The 21,088-nt window shown below is 31.1% G+C and overlaps 1 protein-coding gene across 6 annotated transcripts in view; it reads left to right on the top strand.

Moving 5' to 3' along the window:
* LOC124535114 (chaoptin) overlaps positions 1-17,864 on the top strand; it is a 91,858-nt gene extending 73,994 nt beyond the window's left edge. For 3 of the 6 annotated variants that reach the window (XM_047111186.1, XM_047111184.1, XM_047111185.1), the window contains 23 exons: positions 2,311-2,519; positions 2,802-2,956; positions 3,245-3,347; positions 3,754-3,954; positions 4,438-4,577; positions 5,812-5,850; positions 6,909-7,128; positions 7,237-7,458; positions 7,637-7,878; positions 7,956-8,128; positions 8,324-8,365; positions 8,511-8,592; positions 8,735-8,900; positions 9,105-9,247; positions 9,350-9,491; positions 10,369-10,497; positions 11,164-11,361; positions 12,296-12,439; positions 12,978-13,118; positions 13,201-13,443; positions 13,668-13,903; positions 14,259-14,385; positions 14,494-17,864. In XM_047111186.1, the coding sequence (XP_046967142.1) occupies positions 2,311-2,519; positions 2,802-2,956; positions 3,245-3,347; positions 3,754-3,954; positions 4,438-4,577; positions 5,812-5,850; positions 6,909-7,128; positions 7,237-7,458; positions 7,637-7,878; positions 7,956-8,128; positions 8,324-8,365; positions 8,511-8,592; positions 8,735-8,900; positions 9,105-9,247; positions 9,350-9,491; positions 10,369-10,497; positions 11,164-11,361; positions 12,296-12,439; positions 12,978-13,118; positions 13,201-13,443; positions 13,668-13,903; positions 14,259-14,385; positions 14,494-14,598 (3,602 nt within the window). In that variant the 3' untranslated portion in view covers positions 14,599-17,864. The remainder of the gene's footprint in view (positions 1-2,310; positions 2,520-2,801; positions 2,957-3,244; positions 3,348-3,753; positions 3,955-4,437; positions 4,578-5,811; positions 5,851-6,908; positions 7,129-7,236; positions 7,459-7,636; positions 7,879-7,955; positions 8,129-8,323; positions 8,366-8,510; positions 8,593-8,734; positions 8,901-9,104; positions 9,248-9,349; positions 9,492-10,368; positions 10,498-11,163; positions 11,362-12,295; positions 12,440-12,977; positions 13,119-13,200; positions 13,444-13,667; positions 13,904-14,258; positions 14,386-14,493) is intronic. The other 3 variants (XM_047111187.1, XM_047111188.1, XM_047111189.1) reach the window with 3 other exon arrangements.
* The last annotated feature ends 3,224 nt before the right edge of the window (positions 17,865-21,088 follow it).

Raw genomic sequence — 21,088 nt, 5'->3', positions numbered from 1 at the left:
TATCTAGATCATCGGTAAGAGGTCTTACAGAGGCTGGAAGGAATTTAATAAGTTAAATTATGCTACGATAGCATCTCAAATAGATCTAAATTAACAAGAAACCAGCTAGAACATAGCGTGTTACATATGTGTATAATGTATATTTCTCTGGTCATATATTTAATACTGATATTATTTGTAACGTATTATGCGCTAAAAGCCATTATAAACTACAACAACAACAATAGCCTGTAAATTCCCACTGCTGGGCTAAAGGTCTCCTCTCCCTTTGAGGAGAAGGTTTGGAACATATTCCACCACGCTGTTCCAATGCGTCGTTACTTCTGTTTTTTTTTTCCATAAAACAAGTGCTTTAGTTACTTACATTGGGATCAGAGTAATGTATGTAATGTTATCCAATATTTAAATTCAAATTTACATGATTGTTATTTCATTTTACTTTATACATCTCTGGATAAATACCACCTCGTCATGTATGTATATCTACCGCCATTTAGTAATAATTAGTACTATTGTGTTCCGGTATAAAGGGTCACGGCATCAGTGTAGCTACAGACACAAGGGACATAACGTATTAGTTCTCAAGTTTGGTATCACATTTGCTACGTGACGAATAGCCAACTCATTCAGATGGCCAATTTGTGAGTCTGCCAACCCAAGTTACAATAAAATAATTGTCACTATTTTATCACGCATTTAGCAAAAATGGGCAAGAAAAATGATTAAACTCGAAATTTAAACTCAAACTCAAATTCAATATAGAATTATTTTACACTTTCTTATTGATGGTCAATTGAAACAGTACCACCAGATCGGAAAAGAAAATACCGTGACCAGAGTAGAATCAGCGAAAAAAACTCAGCGGGGTTTTTTATTATTATTTTTTTGTCTCATGTATTATATAAACAATTTAAATTAAATTAAATTAAAAATACCAAACTTCTCTCGATCCCTCCGTACCAAAAATTATGTCAATTTGTTTCTTCTTACTTTATAACTGTGTCAATAATTCAAACAACGAATTTACATTCGGGCCTTTTTGAAGAGAGATAAGCTTTTCCGCTTATGCTTCTCAAGGACTCTTAATTTTCTCCAAAGATGTTTGCATCTATTAATTACTTGTCTACTTGCGTTGTTAATTGCTCCTGTTTAATTTGTACCTACATTATGACGCTTTTATTTCAAAATGCCGTTAACTTGTGATGTAATTGGTTTAACAAAGTACAATTTGTATTATAATGGCAAATGGGGATGTTGTAAATTATATAAATTTTATTTTGGCTTAATTATGTATTTTAACTTAATTTTTTTTTTAAATAGACTTATACTTTAAAATCGACAGTTTTGTGTTGAATTAAATGTAAAGCTATCTTCGGTTTGAAAAGTAGATTCTACCGAGGAGAATAATTAAGAAACTGAGTACTTTCACTTGGTGGTAGGGCTTACTTAGTGTTGTTGTGTTCCGGTTTGAAGGGTGAGTGAGCCAGTGTAACTGCAGACATAAGGGATATAACATCGTAGTTCCCAAGGTTGGTGGCGCATTGGCGATGTAAGCTTGCTTAATATTTCTTACAGCGCCATTGTCTATGGGCGATGGTGACCACTTACCATCACAGTCGGAGTCACATATGCTCATCCACCAACGTATAGCGTAACTATTTTAACTGATTTAAAGTTAAAGTATTTTCTATAAAATTGTCTTGATTGTAAAAAATATACTAATACAAATTTAATCAAAAGTCATAATTCGCCTTGTGAAGTAATCTCAGCACGAATACCACATCGGGTTATGGCTATTCTCAACGCCTCATTACAGTTTTTTTCCTCGAGGAAAGAGCTTTTATTATTCCAGCTGCATTATTAACACGGCTAACAACCTAATAAATATAATATTATCATCATTCATTTTACGTCAAGAACTGTGTATAGGATATTTTTTATTCCTGATTACTTGGGCCATTTTTTTAATAAATGCAGCTGATGTTCTGAGGGATTTGACATCTTTGTGGTGTAAAGCATTGTGTTGTGTACCAAATGTATAATTTATATTAAGTAACTGTCTGTCTGGCGCTCTTTTACTTTACAAATTTAATGAAATTTGGTATGAATCAAAAATGACTCCAAGAAAGGACATAGGCTACTTTTTGCCTAAAACATGACAGCCAAGACCCTAAAACACGAGCAAAGCCAGGGCGACTATTAGTGTTTTATATTTTGCAAACGTTTTAGTTGAATTTAATTTATTGGAAAATCTTGATCGTACGGACGTAGTTATTTTTGTCCTGCAAAAATAATCTTTCGTTTTTTCAGGTAATGAAATCACAGAAATAACTGGTGATAATTGGCTAGGCTTAGAGAACTCGCTACAAACGTTAATATTATCTGATAATTCAATTGCCACCCTACCTCTCGATGCCTTTTCTGGACTGTTGATTCTCGAAACACTAGATTTACATGGGAACCATTTATCCGTGATCGACAGTGGAGTCTTCAGAGATGGTATGAGCAGACTAAGCAAGGTAAGTTGAATATATATAATCCATTGGATTAATATACTGGGAAATTACCTGAATTAGAAATATTTCAGTATTTTATTAACCCTTGTAAGTTATTATAACCAAGCATTAAAAACAACAACAAAAGGAGATTTCCAATTATACACCTACATTTGAGTTTATTGATTGATTTTTAATGAATTACAATTTATTAAAAGTAAACATATTAAAAAATTACCATTAACACTGTCTTCATTGTTTATTTATTTGGTTTTGTTAAAAAAATCTTCCATCTTACTCTTACAGCTTCTCCTTGGTGACAACCAGCTCACGTTGATTCCTTACGAGGAGCTGTCCCCACTACGCCAGCTCCGTCACTTGGATCTTTCCAACAATCTTATTAAGCAGGTTCCACCAGCTCATGATCTTAATGGTGTGAAGCTGTCTCTGGATTATCTAAAGTGAGTTATTTTTAGTGTAACCTATTATCGTCTCCTTTGCAGGTTTTGAGAAAACAGTTTTTGTCACTATCTTGTCCATAAATTATCTCTGAGGTAAAAATCAAACTGGAATTTGTGTATTATCACTCGCCTTCCCGTCCGATGACGCTAAAGGGGCCGGTCTGTTAAACCTATCATTAATACAGAGTCCGATAAGAAAAGCAAAGTCAACCATTGCTAAGTTATCAATGAGTGAAAAAATATCTGCGAACACATTTAAATTTCAAAATCATTTTATTTTACTTTCAGATTGGACCAAAACAACATAAAAATCCTTTTACCGGGCTCTTTTAAGTACTTCAATATTTTGAACACGACAAGTCTCAATGGAAATCCTATTTTCACAATAAGGGTAAGTAAAATTGTAAAAAAATTCCCAAAATTTACGCTCTTTATATTTTTTGGTTTGAAATATATTCTTTTTCGTTATAAACTATACGAACTGATTTCTAATCAGAACTCTGTGCAGGCCTGCCTGGGTTGGTATAACTCTTATATCTTATTGCGAAATAGTATTACTTTGTCTAAACTAAGTACCAGTTTGATGAGTCAGGTACATAATGTAATTAGACGCCCAACTCAGCAAAGGGATATAGCACTTTAGATCCCATATTTAACGGTAGATTTATCGCTTATATATATATAAGATGTTTTCTCTCGCCTGAGATGATAATCTTGTTGTTTGTACAATAACTTATTTTTTATTTCCTTCATTTTTTGAGTTTAATTCGTTTGACTTATTTTAATATGTTTTACAGGAGGATGCATTCCGCAATGCGAAAATAAAAACGTTATCTCTTCGAGACTGTGGTGTGACTGAACTATCTCCAGCATCCTTCGCTGGTCTCGAGAACAGTCTCCAGAATCTAGATCTGTCTGAGAATAATTTGACGATGATATCAAAATTCATGTTGAACAAATTAGATTCGTTGCGTTTCCTGAACCTTAGAGAGAATAAGGTAAAGCTAATTAAACTACAATAGAGTATGTTCATATTTAAATATTAATAATATTTTATTGATTTGCGACTTTTTAAATTTTCGACTAAAATAATCGACACCGAGGAACATACTAATTATAATTATTTTGTAAGAAATATTAGCTCAAAAGTTATTTTGACAACATAATACCTATGTTTCGTCAGAAAATTTACCAGAAAACCTTGATCAGTAACTTAATCTTAAATTGATTAACAAAATTTTGTTTTGTTTGTAAAATAAATAGTCTTTATACAACTGAATTATACAATCAGTTGGCATAAAAATAATATTCATAATAAAGAAAATTGAATATTTTGACGAAAATAACATTATTTGCTGATCGATTAAGTTATTTTTGCACAAACAAGAAACAGCTCAATGTTTGTTTACAATTTAAATTTTGGAGCTAACAAAAACTATTTAAATATTCTGACCGTTTAAATAACACCCATCATGTTTTAGGTTGACACAAATTTACTGGCAACGAATAATCCTTCCGAGTACTCAACAACACCATCTGTTAACAATTTTCAATACAAATTGTTCTATTTGGATATCAGTGGTTCGTCATCACTAGAAATGAGCTTACAAGACGTGAGGAGGTCAGTTCTCGTCCCTATTTTCTTAAAACTCGATCTATTGATAAATAGAATTAACTAATAATATATAATAATTTACACAACCTAAAAACTTGTCTTATGAAATTTAAAATAAAAATTTAACAATTATATGTATTGTCGATGTGTAACATCTTTTTTCTCACTTTCCTGAAATCTGTGAGCGTGATTTCGTGAAGGGACGGAAGTGTGTAATACTAAGCCGGGAAAGTGCGTGCTATTTGAATTGACCAATGAACGCTCGGGGATAGAGTTAGCTGTCATATGGTATTCAAACGATTTTCCCATACATTATAATTTCAATTATGCTTATTGTTAAGGTGAGATGTCAGATGTTACATATTTTATGCAAATACTGAAAGGATCGTTTTAACTATTTACAGATAACACGTAAAAAATATGGTAATGAAATCCGTTTCGTTAAATGACTGTTAATTAAAATTGGTATATATTTTAAATAGTATTTTATTTACGTTTATGATTATATTTTATTTCAACATGTACATACATATTCTCTTTAACTTTTCTTATTGTAAATCTTGGCCCTTATTTTGATATTTATTATATTTGATCTTATTTATTGAATAATATTATATAGTGATGTTATTACTTTATTGCATGCTTTAAATTCAGTATGTGTCATTAGATATTATTATGTTCAGTCAGGGTAAGAAAACCTTCGTAAGTTTTCAAATTCATTCCTTTATCAAGTCTTAAACTCTTTATACCTTTTGAATCTAAACATCAAATCTTTGCGACGCAATATGTCACTCTCAATCGGTAAAGCAGATTATCGCTCATATTGAGCACACGAAAATAGATCTTAAGGTGACGTACCTTTTCTAACCCCGACTGTACGATATGATAATAGACTTTTTGTAATCTTAATATATTTTATAGTATATATAAAATTAGTATTTAAGAATAGTATTAAGCACCGAAAAGAACTGAAACTTGAAGAAGTAATGTATGATGTTTTTGATACTTTAACAGTCACTGCCTTTTTTATTATTTTGCTGTCTGTCTAATTTAAGTAGATTGATCTTTGCTATTTAAACAATTTAGTACATTACTTCGTATCTTGTAAAATATTACTCTTTTTAAAATAGTTTTAGCTCGGCTATGATTTTAATTAATAGTAATATAGTATTTATATCAGAATTTAAAACGAGAAATATTTAGCTTCGTACGAGTCTTTGCTATTACATTTTGATTACAGAAACGAGTCTGAGATACAATTTTGCCGATATCAGAGCAAGTAAGTTGCGGTATGTTATTGTATACACAAGAGGCTTTATGTTGTACTACGTTATTGAAAGGATGTCGGTGTTTTGCTTATTTCATCACTTTTAAATGCAATAGGCTATTTGACTGGTTTCTAAAATCCATTGATTTATTTTTGTTTATATTTTATACATATTAGCCGAAAAATATCATATTCAAAATTCCATATTTAAATAGCGCTTGAAAACGCTACTTGGACAATATGGCGCTGCAATGTGGTCGGTGACGTCACTTGCCTTTATTTTAACCTGTGGTACATATAGTAGGCGAGCAAGGTTAACAAGCAAGTGACTTCATCATAAGTCCGGCTAATCAGGAGCGTTTTCTGTCAGGTGACAAACGTTTAAAAAAACTGATTTTTTTCTTTATGGATTTTTTAATAAATTAAGTAATATTTTTAACTTTCCTTACTAAATAACCATTTTTAAACTCATAATATATACTGATTACAATAATTGACACTAGTTTTCGCATTATCAAATAGCCTATTAGTTTAACATTTCCAAGCGTGTTTTGTTTTACTTTGTATGTCAAAATTTTTCCAATGATTTCTGTGCATGTAACTGACGTGGCTACGTAAGTTTTTTTGTAAACATTTAATATTGTATTACGTTCAGATATTGATTGAGTAATCATCACATCTTTAATACATGCTTTTTATGTTACGATACCTTGACCAACGTCATCAAAATCATCATTATCAGGTAGATCGTTGGTTATATTCGTTGTAGAATTGTTGTTAAATCTTGATTTTTCTATGATTACCAAATGCTTGCACATGTGTTATTTGTTGTGTTTAGATATAGAATTAAACCGGTAATTTCTGTGTTTGATGTTTTCTTTACTATTTTGAGGGTGATGGAAAATTCGGTAGTTCCCACAAATAAAAGATTTAAGCAAAGTTTTAGGTTGTGTAAATGCATAACATAAAAATATAGAAAAACAAAATCTGATATTGGTTGCACAACGCTTTTGTTTGGGTAGTAACGTGAGTACAATTTAATATATGCGATGAATTTTCTTATGTTACAGAATGCGTTCTCTTAGATACTTAGCAGTGAGTAAACTTATAAGGCGCAGTATAACTTCAGAAGATTTCCTCGAATTTGGCGTGGAATTGGAAGATTTGAAAATTATAGGGAGTACAATAAATCGAATCGAAGCCAGCGCATTTCAGCATGTTCGAACTATAAAAACATTGGATCTGTCTGAAAACAATATCGATTTTATAGACCCTTTTGCTTTTGCTGAGGTGATATTTTAATCCAATACCAAAACGGCTTAACTTTATATTAAAATTTAAATTAATAAGTCTATTTTCGTTGAAGTAAATAACCAAAGAATGATTTTTAATTTTCAGTTACACAGTCTAACCACACTTAAAATGGCGAATGGGCTAGCAGATTCAGTGAAAATACTGCCTTTTGAACCATTAAAGGCTCTTATTGAATTAGAATATTTGGATTTGAGTAACAACAAATTGAAGAATGTACCTGACACGTCGTTCCACTTTATGTACAAATTGAAAACACTCAATTTACAAGATAATCTGATTGATCAATTTTCTAAGGGCACTTTACAGGTAACATATTCATAAATTTTTATTACACTTTTTCTCTCTGCTGAGCTCCGTCTTCATAGAGTACGGCCTACTCTTTGGAGTTAGTTAGTTCAGTATCTATTTATCTTAAGTCATTATTGCCTAGTGAAATTTAGGCACCTGGTGAGGTTTTTCATTTGTATACATATTTTTTTGACAGAGTGACATCCATAGGGAGTTAGAAAGTGTTTGCTTGTCATTAAATCAACTACAGAGGATCGATCAACACACTTTTGTAAATTTGAGAGAACTACAAGAAATCCTCATAGAAGACAATTTAATTGAAACAGTTTACAGAAGGTCTTTTACAAGCTTGGACAACTTGAAAGTGATCAGATTAAGAGGGAATATTATCACAGAAATAAGTGAAGAATCATTTCAGAATTTACCAGCGCTAAAAGAGTAAGCGTTGAATAATAATCTTAGAATCTTTATAACTAATGAATTTTACGAAATTATAACCCTTTTTTATTTTCTAGGTTAGACATATCGTTCAACCAATTGGAAACGTTTAAATTTTCAATTTTCGACCAAGTAGGTTCAGCGACGGCATTGAAAGTAAATGTTTCATACAACAGAATCATTTCGTTGACAGATTCGAATGCTCCTAGTTTCTTTACGTCAAATTTCTATCCCCCACCTAAAGCACAGAGTAAGTTTATAATAACCATGCATTGTTATTTATGGTTTTAATTAGTTTGATTATGATTAATTTCTTTTTATGCTTACTAATATTATTCACTCTATTTTTCTATTTTTGAGTTATGTCACCAAACTTTTTCTTTTTTTGTTATTAACCTTTTTCTTCTTTGCATGCCTTTGTTAACTTCACTTGCTCTTATCTCAGGATTAGTATCAGAGGATCCCAGTCCTCTGCGTATTGAACGAGGTGATTCTTAGTTTTTAGTTCTTATTATATATTCTATGTTTTACTATTTTATATTAATTTGTATTGATTGCTTCTTAATTATTTGTATGATTATAATTTTTTTTTTTTGGTCATTAATATAACAATAAAACTTTATTATTTTTAGGTCTTGGAACTGTTTCAGTCAATATACGGGTTTTAGATTTCTCTCATAACAATATTTCCTACATTGCGCCTTATTATTTTAGGTAAGTAAAATATAGTTTCGAATATATCACTAAACGCGTATCAAGAAATAATAAATCTGATCAGAAATTCTTGCTTTCAAATATTGTCATTTCAAATTGACTGCAAAGAATAACCACTAATTAAAATTTATTTACCTTTCAGACATGCCGATTTAACTCTATCGGAATTATATCTTTCATACAATTTAATAAGAAACGTAACAAGGGAGGTTTTCGGTTCAATGCTTATGTTGCAATACCTGGACCTATCACATAATCAAATATTTCATATGGAATATGATTGCTTCAAGAAAGTTAAAAACTTACAGGTAAGCAATCGCTACTAAAAGATTGGTAAATTTCCGTTAAGAAAAAAGATTACATTTGAATTGTACATCATACGAGTTTCAAATTCAAATATCTACTTGGATTTGTTTCATATCAGCCAGAAATGTATTTAGATTTATTGCAATATAATGTAATAAAAACATTTTACATATTTGAATTACAATAACAATGTGTTGCTTTTCCAGATAATAGACTTATCCCACAATCATCTGATTGAACTTCCCGTTGAAGTGTTCCACGACATGCAGGCCCTCACTTCAGTCGATCTATCTGATAACAACATTAAGAACTTGGCAGACAACCTCATTATATCCCCATCTCTAGAAAGGTAAAATTTCATCATGATATTATTATCCAGATTTTTTTTAATGATGAAAATTTTGAAATTGACTACTGTTCGAAATTTAAATTACTTTATTCTTTTTTACAGGTTAGATTTATCCGACAACGATCTATCAAGAATACCAACAAACAGTCTATCACCTGCTGCAGCTATTAATTTAGTTGAACTTGACTTGAGTGGCAACACAATACCAGCTGTGGCCATCGCGGATTTAGTTCAAAGATTCAGAGTAAGTCCAACTATTTTCTCAGATACAAGTTTTGATAGTTGTTTAGTTCGATACTAACTGCTCGATTAATGGTATAGCAGATTAATAATAATACGAGGTAATGTACATACGTTTGTATACATTTTAATTTGTCATGTCATTAAAAAGATTCGATTCTTAATGACGTGGTTCAAATCCGTGTTTAATAATAACCGATGCATTGTTTAGTTCCATATCCTCTTTTTTCTTAATTTATTCCAAACAATCACGAGTCTTAAGATTTAAATTTCAGTCCTTGCAACTCCCCGTAGTGTAACATCTCAGACCCGTATCTAGAAGTGCGTTCATAATTTTTTGTCATCATAGAATTTTCATGTTAATGACATAATATTTTGAATAATAAAAAGTACGTGGAGGCTATGGAACAAAATGAATCCTTTGTGAACGATACTAACCAATAGATAGTTACGAGTTGCCATTCAGTGGCGTAGCTGAGTGAGAAAGGGCTTTGGGTTAAGACTGGTTCTAAATTAAGTGGCAAAATGCAGATCATCAATCCTGAAAGTAATTTTTCTGCGTCGAAGTGCTAATGTATTTATTGAATTATAAACTTGAAGGAAGTACATATAAATTTGAAATTCAGGCACTAATCATGGCAATGGTGTGATTATTTTTAATTTTACCGAATTATATTTCCAAAAATTTTAGAATTTTCAGTTAATATATTCGAAAATTCTGGTGAGTTAAACTCACAGGAATATATTGAATTTAGTTTAGTTTAGAGAGTGGTCACAGAATAGCGACTAATGTATGCTCAGGGCTATTAATCTTAGGGCCCTTTGCCTAAAGCTACGCTACTGTTGCCAGTGTGTGGTAGATGCTAATATGTCATGTCCAGCACGAACCGAGCGAGTACTGGCTGGAGGAGCCGGACTACAGTGACGAATACATGTACCACACCGCTAGACGAGACCATCCCAGAGTGTTGCACCGAAAGATACAGTACCCGCAGAATGTTTTGTATAAGGTAGATCTTCTGTACATAACGCTTTGGTGTTTTCATATCAGAATACAGAAACAAACTTTATAAAGATAATTGACAAATACGTTCAGTCATTTATGTGCCAAAATGTGCACTGATTAAAATCTTTCCTGAAAATAGAAACGAAGCAACAGATTTTTCACCATATATTAAATTATAACTCATTTTGGCTAGAGCAACTAGAAGATATTTTATGTCCTTTTTGACAATTTGAAGGAGATTTTAGTAATATAGTTACAGTTATAGAGTCTAGTAATAAATTTTCTACTCAAGCAAATATTAATTGTTATCAATTCAAACTTTAAGAAATACGATACTAATATTAGGCATATTATTTTAAATTTGCCGTAATGCTTTCATTTTTGAGACACCCCAAATTCTAAGAAGAATCATTAATATTAAAACTTCCTATCATAGATATATTCATAGAACTTGAATGTCTAAAGTTAAATTCTTAATTTAAATGCTATGAAAACATCAATTTCTTTTAGTCTGGCTTTTGCATGAATTGTATTTGAACAGTAGATTTAATTATTGCTTGTTTGCACGTAATAAATCTTGGACAAACTTTATTTTTTGCAATTTACAAATAGAGGACGCACATCATTATAAGCTAATTGTATTATATACTAATAATTATTGTATTTTCAGTCGCTTGCCTGGTTGGACCTCTCTGACAACCATTTGGTTAGAGTTGAAAGCGGTTCTTTCACGGCCTTGCCAAAGTTACTTTGGTTGGATTTGAGTATGAACACACCGTTCAACAACGGTGAACGTGGTAGTAGTATCTTTAAGGGCTTGGAAAGAAGATTATCGCATTTAGGATTGAAGAACGTTAGCCTAACTTCTGTAAGTATAAATGCTCTAAACATTAATATTACGTATTTTATACACTATTTATAAGACGCCCTAATTTAACGTATCTGATGCTAATAAGAAATATACAAAAAAATCAAATTACCACATAAATACGTTTTATTGACGACCTCCGTGCACAAGTACGAGTTGATGTAGAAAAAGTTCATAGTATTCTATTTTGTCTTATGTCTGGGTATCTGTGGTATATGGTATATAAATAAAATAAAATAAAAATAGCCTTTATTTACTTACTACTAACATTTACATTTAGGATTTAACTATTTCACTTATACAACTTTTAAAACTTATAAATAAATAAAAATCTACACAATAACACACGTTTATATATATCTATATGATTTTATCTATGTACATATATATATTTTACTAACAGATCTTAATTTCTCTATTTATTATATCTCTATTTATATATATAAAAATAACGTAATGCAAAATAAAATAATGTTAGTAAATGCTAGTAGAAGTCGCCTCTGCGGCGTAGGCCTCTCCTAAACCTTTCCACCTATCTCTTTCGCGAGCCATTTGCATCCAGTGGTTACCACACCTTTGGCTGAAAATGTCTCTCCATCGTTTACCTGGTCTCCCTTTACTCCTTTTCATGTCACTTGGTACCCATTCCGTTAAACGTTTTGTCCATCTATTATTCGTCCTGCAAACATGTCCTGCCCAGTTCCATTTTAGTAATCTAATTCTTTTTCTTACATCTATTATTTTAGTTTTACTTCGAATGTCGGTATTGCGAATTTTGACAGATAATTTGACGCCCAACATACTCCTTTCCATTTTTCTTTGGCATATAGCAATTCTTTCTTCATCTTCCTTTCTTATCGACCATGACTGACAACCGTATGTTAGACAGACATCGTTCTTCTTTCCAAAATAAAACGTTAATACTTTATTTAAGGTACCATCAATGCCATTGCCGAAACTGAAAAGTTTGGATTTATCATACAACAATCTGCCATCAGTGCCGACGGACATAACCGCAAACCTGACCCGCCTTCGATCATTAGATCTTTCGTATAATGACTTAACAAATGTTCCAGTTGTAAGTATTACTTAATAACTTATAAAAATGTTGGATATATGTTGGAAATACATAATTATATAAGAGAAGACTTGAAGAGAAACTATTTAAAGGAGAAGGTGTCTGATGAAATATCTGTCTATTGAGACCAATATTATTAAAAATATGTATTGAATGTACATTCATTGCCAGAAGAGAGTTACTAATTATCTTCTTGCATGGTATCCTCGGTGGATTTCTTCTGACCTATTTTTAGCTTTTAATTTAATTCAATCCTGTAAAATTGACATTAAAAAGGGCTTATCTGATCCTACTTAAAAAAGTATTTTAATTCTTCATTAGTTTTAACTAGTTTATGATACATTATTGCGAAACCAGCATTTTACTGAGCTGGACTAAGCCATATATGATAAATATTAATAACCTAACTTTAAATTTAAATGATTGATGAAATTAATAATGACAGTGGCAGTTGAATTATACTTTCTAATAAGTATTTTAACTAATGTATTATCCTCAGCTTAAGCATGATATCCTCTATATTCCTACATTATTTCAGGCAACACACTCATTGAGCGATCTTCGATGGCTGTCTTTATCTGGTAATCCTATATCGGCTCTCATGAACACTAGCATGTATGGAGTTTCACCGCGTCTTGAATATCTTGACGTTACTCATCTAAAATTGAGTATATTAGAGGTATTTATTTTTATATACCTGTGTATATGTATTGATTTAAAGAAACCTCATTTGGTACTAATACATAACTTTTATTTTTCAGCATGGCGCTTTCAGCAAAATGTATGGATTAAGAACTTTAAAGATATCGGTGAATGGTAATATCAGAGACTTTAACATACCCAAAATTCTTACACACAATGACGCTCTGGAAAATCTTTATCTACAAATCGATAACACGCAGGTCGATCTGAGCAAAGAAATGCTCGGGTTGCTGCCATCCAAGTTAAATAATATCACAATAACCGGACGGGCATTGAAATTCCTCTCCCAGAATGTTTTAAAAGTGAGTATATTGTAGCATCTCTTTTAAATAAAAGACATCAAAACTTCCCATAACGCTTTTGACTATCAATTCAACATCTGAATTTCACATCATCATCATATGTATGCTTAGATGCCTAAAATTACGCAACGGATTTCGATGCGGTTTTTCAACCGTGCGAAGCCGGGTCAGGTCGCTAGTTGTAAATAAAACAGGTTTATTTACATCATATTCCATTTTTACAGGGTGTACAATCACAGACGCTAACACTAACGGTTTACAACACAAGCATCGAAGAAATAGAGAATGAAGTTTTTTGGAGACCTGGTCGTATCAAGAACTTAACTTTGGATTTGAGGGATAATATGATCGCTAGAGTACCAAACCCAGCTAGGCACGAGTGGCCTGGTGTACCAAACTCATTATTCCTCCATAATATTTACGTAGCAGGAAATCCTCTTCAGTGTGATTGTCGTATCGGGTAAGGAACAAAAAAGATTGACTGATTAAGACAGTTTTCATATGCTTAGTGCTGGTGTTTATAATTCATCTCGAACTCGGCTGTGAAGGAAAACATCGTAAGGAAACCTACATGTGTCTAGTTTCAGCGAAATTCTGTCACATGTGAATCCATCAAGCCGCATTAGAGCACCGTTATGGAATATGCTCCTAACCTTCTCTGTCCAGGGAGAGGAGGCATAATCCGGGAAATTTATAGGCTGTTACTATATTAAAATTAAACCGATGTCAAAATATAAGTTTGACTATAATGTCTATGAACATGACTTTTTAAAGTTCCAGGTGCGCTAAAACTTATTGGTGTTTTTTTTTTGCAGATGGGTGCAAGCATGGGATAGGAAACGGAGACAGTACCTTTGCGACGGCCCATCTGACTGTATAGCAACCAGGGATGATGTCCGATTCGCAAAATGTCCTTCTCATTATAATCGGACTTTCAGTGACGTATGTATTTACAGTAAACATTATTTGAACAATTCAGCAAAACATTTTTTTAACTAAAATAGAAAATGATTAAGTAACAATGAAATAAAGGTTTTTATAATTTTGTAGGTTATAGCAAAGGACCTCGATTGCAGCTGGAGTAAGGGATTTTTCAGATCACCAAATATTTTCATCATTATAACAATGTCCATACTGACTTACCTTTACATCTGAGGTTTGTTTTGGCTCCTTGATATATCCGAAGAATTCTACAAAGCTATGGGAATGGTTTATGGCAAAAACAATTAATCTCTCAAGAGAATACTATCAAACTATTTTGAATATGCTTAACGTATCGTTGAGAGTATTGAAATTCGATTGATGAAGTCAATGAAGAAACAGAATTGGAACATGGTAGTGACACCACCAAATCATATTACAGAACCATAACGTGGCCTATTTGAATTATTCCGATCAAAAAAACCAAATCATAGTTAGTGTAGTGATTCGGAATCTCTAAGACAAAGTGGAATGGGAAGATGCTGACAAAAGACGCATTACTATTAATAGGAAACAAGTGAAGCCTACAAAATTGTGATTTAAAGATAATCTGAAGCGATGTGTGATCTCAATGGATTATTTCTACAAAGTTACCATTCAAAGATGTTATGATTAGTTTGTTTCTTATACTGCATAGACTACTCCGGATTGTGTTTTATTTTTAAGTATTTAAATTAAGTAATTATTTCGAATATATTTTGCATTATTTAACAGTGAAATATGTGATATTGATATACATGTTGTTTTAATATCGATTGGCACATCGGAACTGAATTGACATTGTGAGTGAAGTGCACTTAAAGTGATCGAAGAGTCGCATTTTGAACTTTAAAGAATTTCATTCGAAAGCAATGACTTTAATGGTATCGTCTGAGTAGACTGCATTCACTCGAATGATATGTGTTCGTCCATTGTTAAGATAAATATTATTTATATGTGTTTGTGTATTAGGATAATGATTACTGTCGATAATTTCATCATTTGCGACTCATCGTTATATATTTTCGTGGGAAACATTTCAAGACACATTCGAATCTGTAATTTAAAAAACGTTCTTTGTCTCTTTGACCATTATTAGTGATATCTTTATATAAAAAGCTTTACTTATACAATTTATTATCTTAAAGTAATTTTTACTCAGAGTATCTTCGATTAAATCTCTTTCTTATATACCCTCTAAATTTCATTGTTTCAATTTCAAAGTCTATCAAGTTATCTAGTTTAAATTCAAAAAAAAATATTTTATTACATAACGACATATTACTATTATATCGATTAAATACATACGAAATATGATGTACGTACGTACGTAATGGGTCATTGATTAGCATTATATTGACTGAAATTAATTACTCCAGTATAAAATACTAAATAGCGCTTAGTTTTACGGTGTTCGATCTTCGTAACCAAAAGTAATATTGTAATGAGAACTCTAAATATTTACTTTCAGCTTTAGTTAGTTTGTTAATTCCATTTAAAAATTTTAAATATTTTAGTACACTTATTAGGCAGTCGCGTTTTATTGCATTTACATCTGTAGACAAATGCATGTTAGTCGTAGCTTGATTAAAATTTAAAAAAATATATGAGCGAATAAATGGTATACCTCTTTTTCAGTGGTCCATAATGAATGGTGTCAGGCCTACATGTTAAATTTTGTTTTCAATACCGCAAATATTTTTTGGTTCGTCATTCTCAGCTTCTGCAATCAATATTATGATTAAAATAATATCATATTCATCTCACTAATATTTTGTAGTTGAAAATGATATGTCAGTCAGTATGTTTGAGTTTAATAAATATCCATAAATCAATACTGTGGAAAACTATTACGTGTTTTTGTTAGATGGATATCTATTGGATCTTCATTTTCCTGTTATTGTGGTATTGAAAAGGAAATATTGTTTGTTGTGACAATGAATATATTTTGTGATATATATTAATCTCTAATCCTTCTATTTTTGATAAGCCTACGATGAATATTGCCAAATTTTATGGGAATTGTATAGCAGAATATAAAATGGTTACTAAAGTATAGCAGATGCAGCTTGTAGATACTGAATAGAATGTCAATTCAAATTGAAATTGCTGATTAGCCAAATTATGTACCTGACCTTTTAAAGCATTTTGTTCAAATTTCTCGTTCAAAAACAGTACTAAATGTTTTAAAATATTTTAGCAGCTTCATTTAATTGTAATTCGATAGTTATATTTTTGCTATTGCGTTTTATTTTGTTATTATTTTTGGCATAATCTGCAATTTCATATATTATGTATGTAATTAAATTTCAAAATAGAATCTTTGATCAATATTCAATTTCAATTATAAATATCGTGAAGTATATTAAATTTTCAATGTCATTTTTATCATTATTATTAATAATATTTTCAATGCGTATATTGTTTTTACTGCTTGTTCAAAATCAACTGTCAGATTATATCATCTATGCTTATTTGTTTTTTTTTTTAAATGTCATCGCTGCATCCAAATGTGATAGTAATTAGTTAGTGCCAATAAATAGATTAAATTTAATAAAGATCCTGTAATTATAATTCTAAAATTTTATTCTTAATACTACAGATATATTTCACTTCTTTCGATTCGATTAAAAAAATTATTCGAGTGAGATCTTGAGATATGCATCGATATTTAAGATTCAATTTTAAATTAACTTTATGTTCTAACAATAACGAGATTTTTTTTCATAGATGATTATATTCATGAATATCGTTAAGAAAGTCAATCTACCTTAAAATCCGAAAGTTTTGTATTGCCTAATGACGTCATTTTATTTAGTTGACGATAAAGTAAAAGGCCATTAAATTCGTGCATCTGAGCGTAAATGTTCCGGTTATTACTGCTGCTTAATGCTTGGAACTGAAAGGCGATATTTTATTAGTTCCTTTCAAAGGGCCTATAATTTTTTCAGCTGAATTATTCATAACTTGATTTAGATTAATTTAGTATTTTGCATTTACAAATAAAATAAAATTATTTTCTTTGTGTTCAATAGATAATAAAATTTCAACACCTATACATTTTTTTTATTATTTAATCTAACTGACATTTGATATGTTTGGTCCTGTTATTTTTAAGTTATATTTAATGTACTGATTCATTCATAATTATGGCAGTTATGTTTGTATTGACGACAAAATATAGCATGACATTGGCTCGGATGCAAAATAGTTCAATAAAGATCCTATCGAGAGAAGTGAATATGTAAATCTATGTAATTGTTTATTGCCTGTGAATGTTGTATATAATGAAGTTAAGTATCGAGGAACGTGCTAGTGTTTGATGGTTTTGTAAAGTTAATTGAAATGGCTAAGAACAAGGATTGTAATGTCTTCACTACTTAAAATGACTCTATAAAATAGTGTGAAATAAAATAATTAATGAATTATTAGCGTATGAATAAATTATTGCGTTAATATTATCTTTGTTTTTTTTTTTTAATTATCCGTCTTTCCTTAAGTTTCCAAAATTGTAAGAGATTTCAAAAATCGAATTTGTGTTATAGATTTACAGACTAACATCTAAGGAATTTTAACGCGTGTAATTATTAGCCGAACTTGTTTAAAAAAAAAACATTTAAACTAAATATTTATATATTATATAATTTTTTAATAAATACCACAATAACTCAATAAATTAAAAATCTGAATTAAATTTTTGACCAATTTTTTTTAAATACGAAGAATATATTCAATTTTCGAATATAAAGTTATAAATGGAGACAGAATAAATTCACGAAAGAATGATCGTATGCAAATATTATTACTTTAAATTTTATTCTCAACTTTCCCGATTTGGCGAACAGACGACATTCACATAAATATTTATCGTCGTCCTTGTAACTTGACAAATAAGGGTAGCCGCAAAATTAGATTTGGCACCATGAAATGTAAACAGCCCGTGAAACGAGACATAGCGAACCATAATGAGTTCTAAAAACTGTAATAAAATTTATGTAGCATCGTTACTAGACTGACACGATCGACAAAAAGGTGTTTTTTGTGTCCTCTTGGAAGAATACTTACAAATTTTAAAAACGAACAGTTTATCAAGTCAGGTTAGTCAATGTCAGGCAGGCAGGAGCTAGATGCGAGGAGTCGGAGAAAGACCAAAGTGGCGTGCACTTGGAGAGGCCTATGTCCAGCAGTGGACAAACACGGGTTGTCGATGACGAGTCCAGTCAATAGTAAATAGAATGACAGTGGTGTAGCTATTCCAATCCAGCCTTTGTGGTCGCATGTGGCCTCCTAATACAAGGGGGCCCGGGTAATACTTTTTCGAAGGAGGCCTACTTTTCAAGTGTCCTAAATTACGGCGAACTCGTTTGTAACTGAAATAATATTCTATGTTTATAATGAGTCTATGAGATTAGGCTATGAAATGCAAAAATATTGTTTCAAACCTCCAGCCGCATATATCCTTATATATCCAGATAAACCTGTTCAGATAAAAAAATAAAAACCGTGCATTTACAGTTCCCTAACTAAAAGATTTACCGACGATTCTAAATCAAAGGGATGTATAGGTTTGAATCTTTTGGAATATTTGAGAAATTTCACGTAATGTTGAAAAAGATTAACTACTGAGTTTCTTGCCGGTTCTTCTAGATCTAGAATCTGTGTTCCGAACCGGTGGTAGCTTCACTTAATTATAAAATAACGATTTAAAAGTGCTTGCCTACTTGAATAAAGTTTATTTTGATTTTGATTTTTTGTAAACGGCTATTTTTTTATTGTATTATCATGACAAACAGACAAGGAAACGACCTTATATTTACTTTGTTTCTTTGAAGTTCCGGAACCCTAAAAAAAACCAAAATCACAACTTTTATCATACGTAGATGAATAATGACAAAATATATTCATACCAAAATGTCTATTTGTTTCTATATCTTATTTTAAAATTAACATTGATGCCGTAAGAAAGGATTAATATTGGTAATGAGTCAAGTCAAAATTGGAAACCAGTCTTTCAAACCAGAACAAAATAATAACAACAATAGTATTTGCTGCTTGACTGTTAAATATGTGTGTATTACCCAGATAAGCATAGACAAAACACAAAACACACCAATATCAACAATATAAAAAGCATATTTCATTACTAAAGTAATAGAACGCTCTCAGTTTGCTATAATTGGATGAGGTATCCCGCTGACAACGAATTGGATTAAAGCCATCTCACACTAAATGATAACTGCAATGTACGATATTGTTTTGTTTGAGACATAACTGTACCGGTTTAATCCGAATAAAAAGTATATCATATAGAAAATAGACTATAACGTCAGAATATTATCTATACTTATAATAAATCTGTAGGGAAGTCAATTCTGTACATGAAATATTTTTACAAAATAACTATCAGGGGGTGATCAGGGGTCGATACTGATGCCAAAAATGCAATCAGTAAAATTTTTGTCTGTCTGTCCGTATAACCGTTATAGAAACAAAAACTACGCGACGGATTTTAACGAAACTTAGTACAATTATGTTTCATACTCCTGAGCTGGTTATAGTATACTTTTCATCACGCTACAGTCAATAGGAGCAGAGCAGTGAAGGGAAATGTCGGGAAAACGGGAGGAGTTACTTCATATTTTAAGCTTCCGTCGCGTGTACAACCTTAATGGTTAAAGCTACACAGAAATCATGTATTACGGAAATGTTCTCCTTAAAATTATACAAAAAATATCCCATGACAGCTTATGTCTATCTTTTATGGTTGACTCACAATAACACGTGTCACTCCCAATAGCTTAGTAGTTCGAAGCTTTCTGATTATATTTGTCTATTCCTACGTTTATAACACTCTCAATCATCCCAAATTACAAAAGTTAACAGTATTAACTATTCCATAAAAAAAATCATAGAAATCGATATAGCAACACCAAAGTTATACATAAAATACGTTAATAATAAAGCTATCGCACGTGAGTACTAAATCTATACTATTATATAAATCTCTAGAGTCTGTCTGTACACTTTTTTTTGTCGTAATTCGTCATACGTTCTTTGACTGACTTAATTTTTACATTAAATTTTTTGTGTGTCTGAATCATTATAAAAATTGGTATACAGGAAAAACATGTACTTGCGCAAATCATTGGCTATCTGTACATACAAAAGTATATAAAGATAGCCAAAAGGATGTGTTTGCAAGTGTGTCATCGATAAACTCAGAAACTATTTGATCGATCATTATGAAAATTGATATGTTTATCTATTGTTTTATGGAGAAAGTAATTATTTCATCCGTATCATTAAAAATAACCAACAGATGGCCCTTACGTGTATCACGATACATTTATATTCCGATCAACCGATAATTATAAAATATGAAATAAAAAATGAAAGTCTATTCAAAAAGCATAACAACTAACTTAATTTCCGTCATATGCCAATAAATATAAAATAATCACAACAGCTGTTTTGACTATAAGAAAGTAAACAATAATCATAATTGGTAAGTATACTCATAACTCCAATAACAATGAATCTTTAGTATAAAATGTAAACGTAAGACACATAACCAAAAAAAAAACAACTTATTTATATAAATAGAAACCGCCATGCCATTGAAGAAACAAAAGATCGGAATATCAACAATATATGCGTAGCGTCATCCAAAAGAGCTACGGAAACA

Source organism: Vanessa cardui, chromosome 14, assembly GCF_905220365.1.
Source record: "Vanessa cardui chromosome 14, ilVanCard2.1, whole genome shotgun sequence".
NCBI classification, from domain to species: domain Eukaryota; kingdom Metazoa; phylum Arthropoda; class Insecta; order Lepidoptera; family Nymphalidae; genus Vanessa; species Vanessa cardui.
Note: the sequence above shows the minus strand (reverse complement) of the source record. Positions and strands in the feature narration are given on the sequence as shown.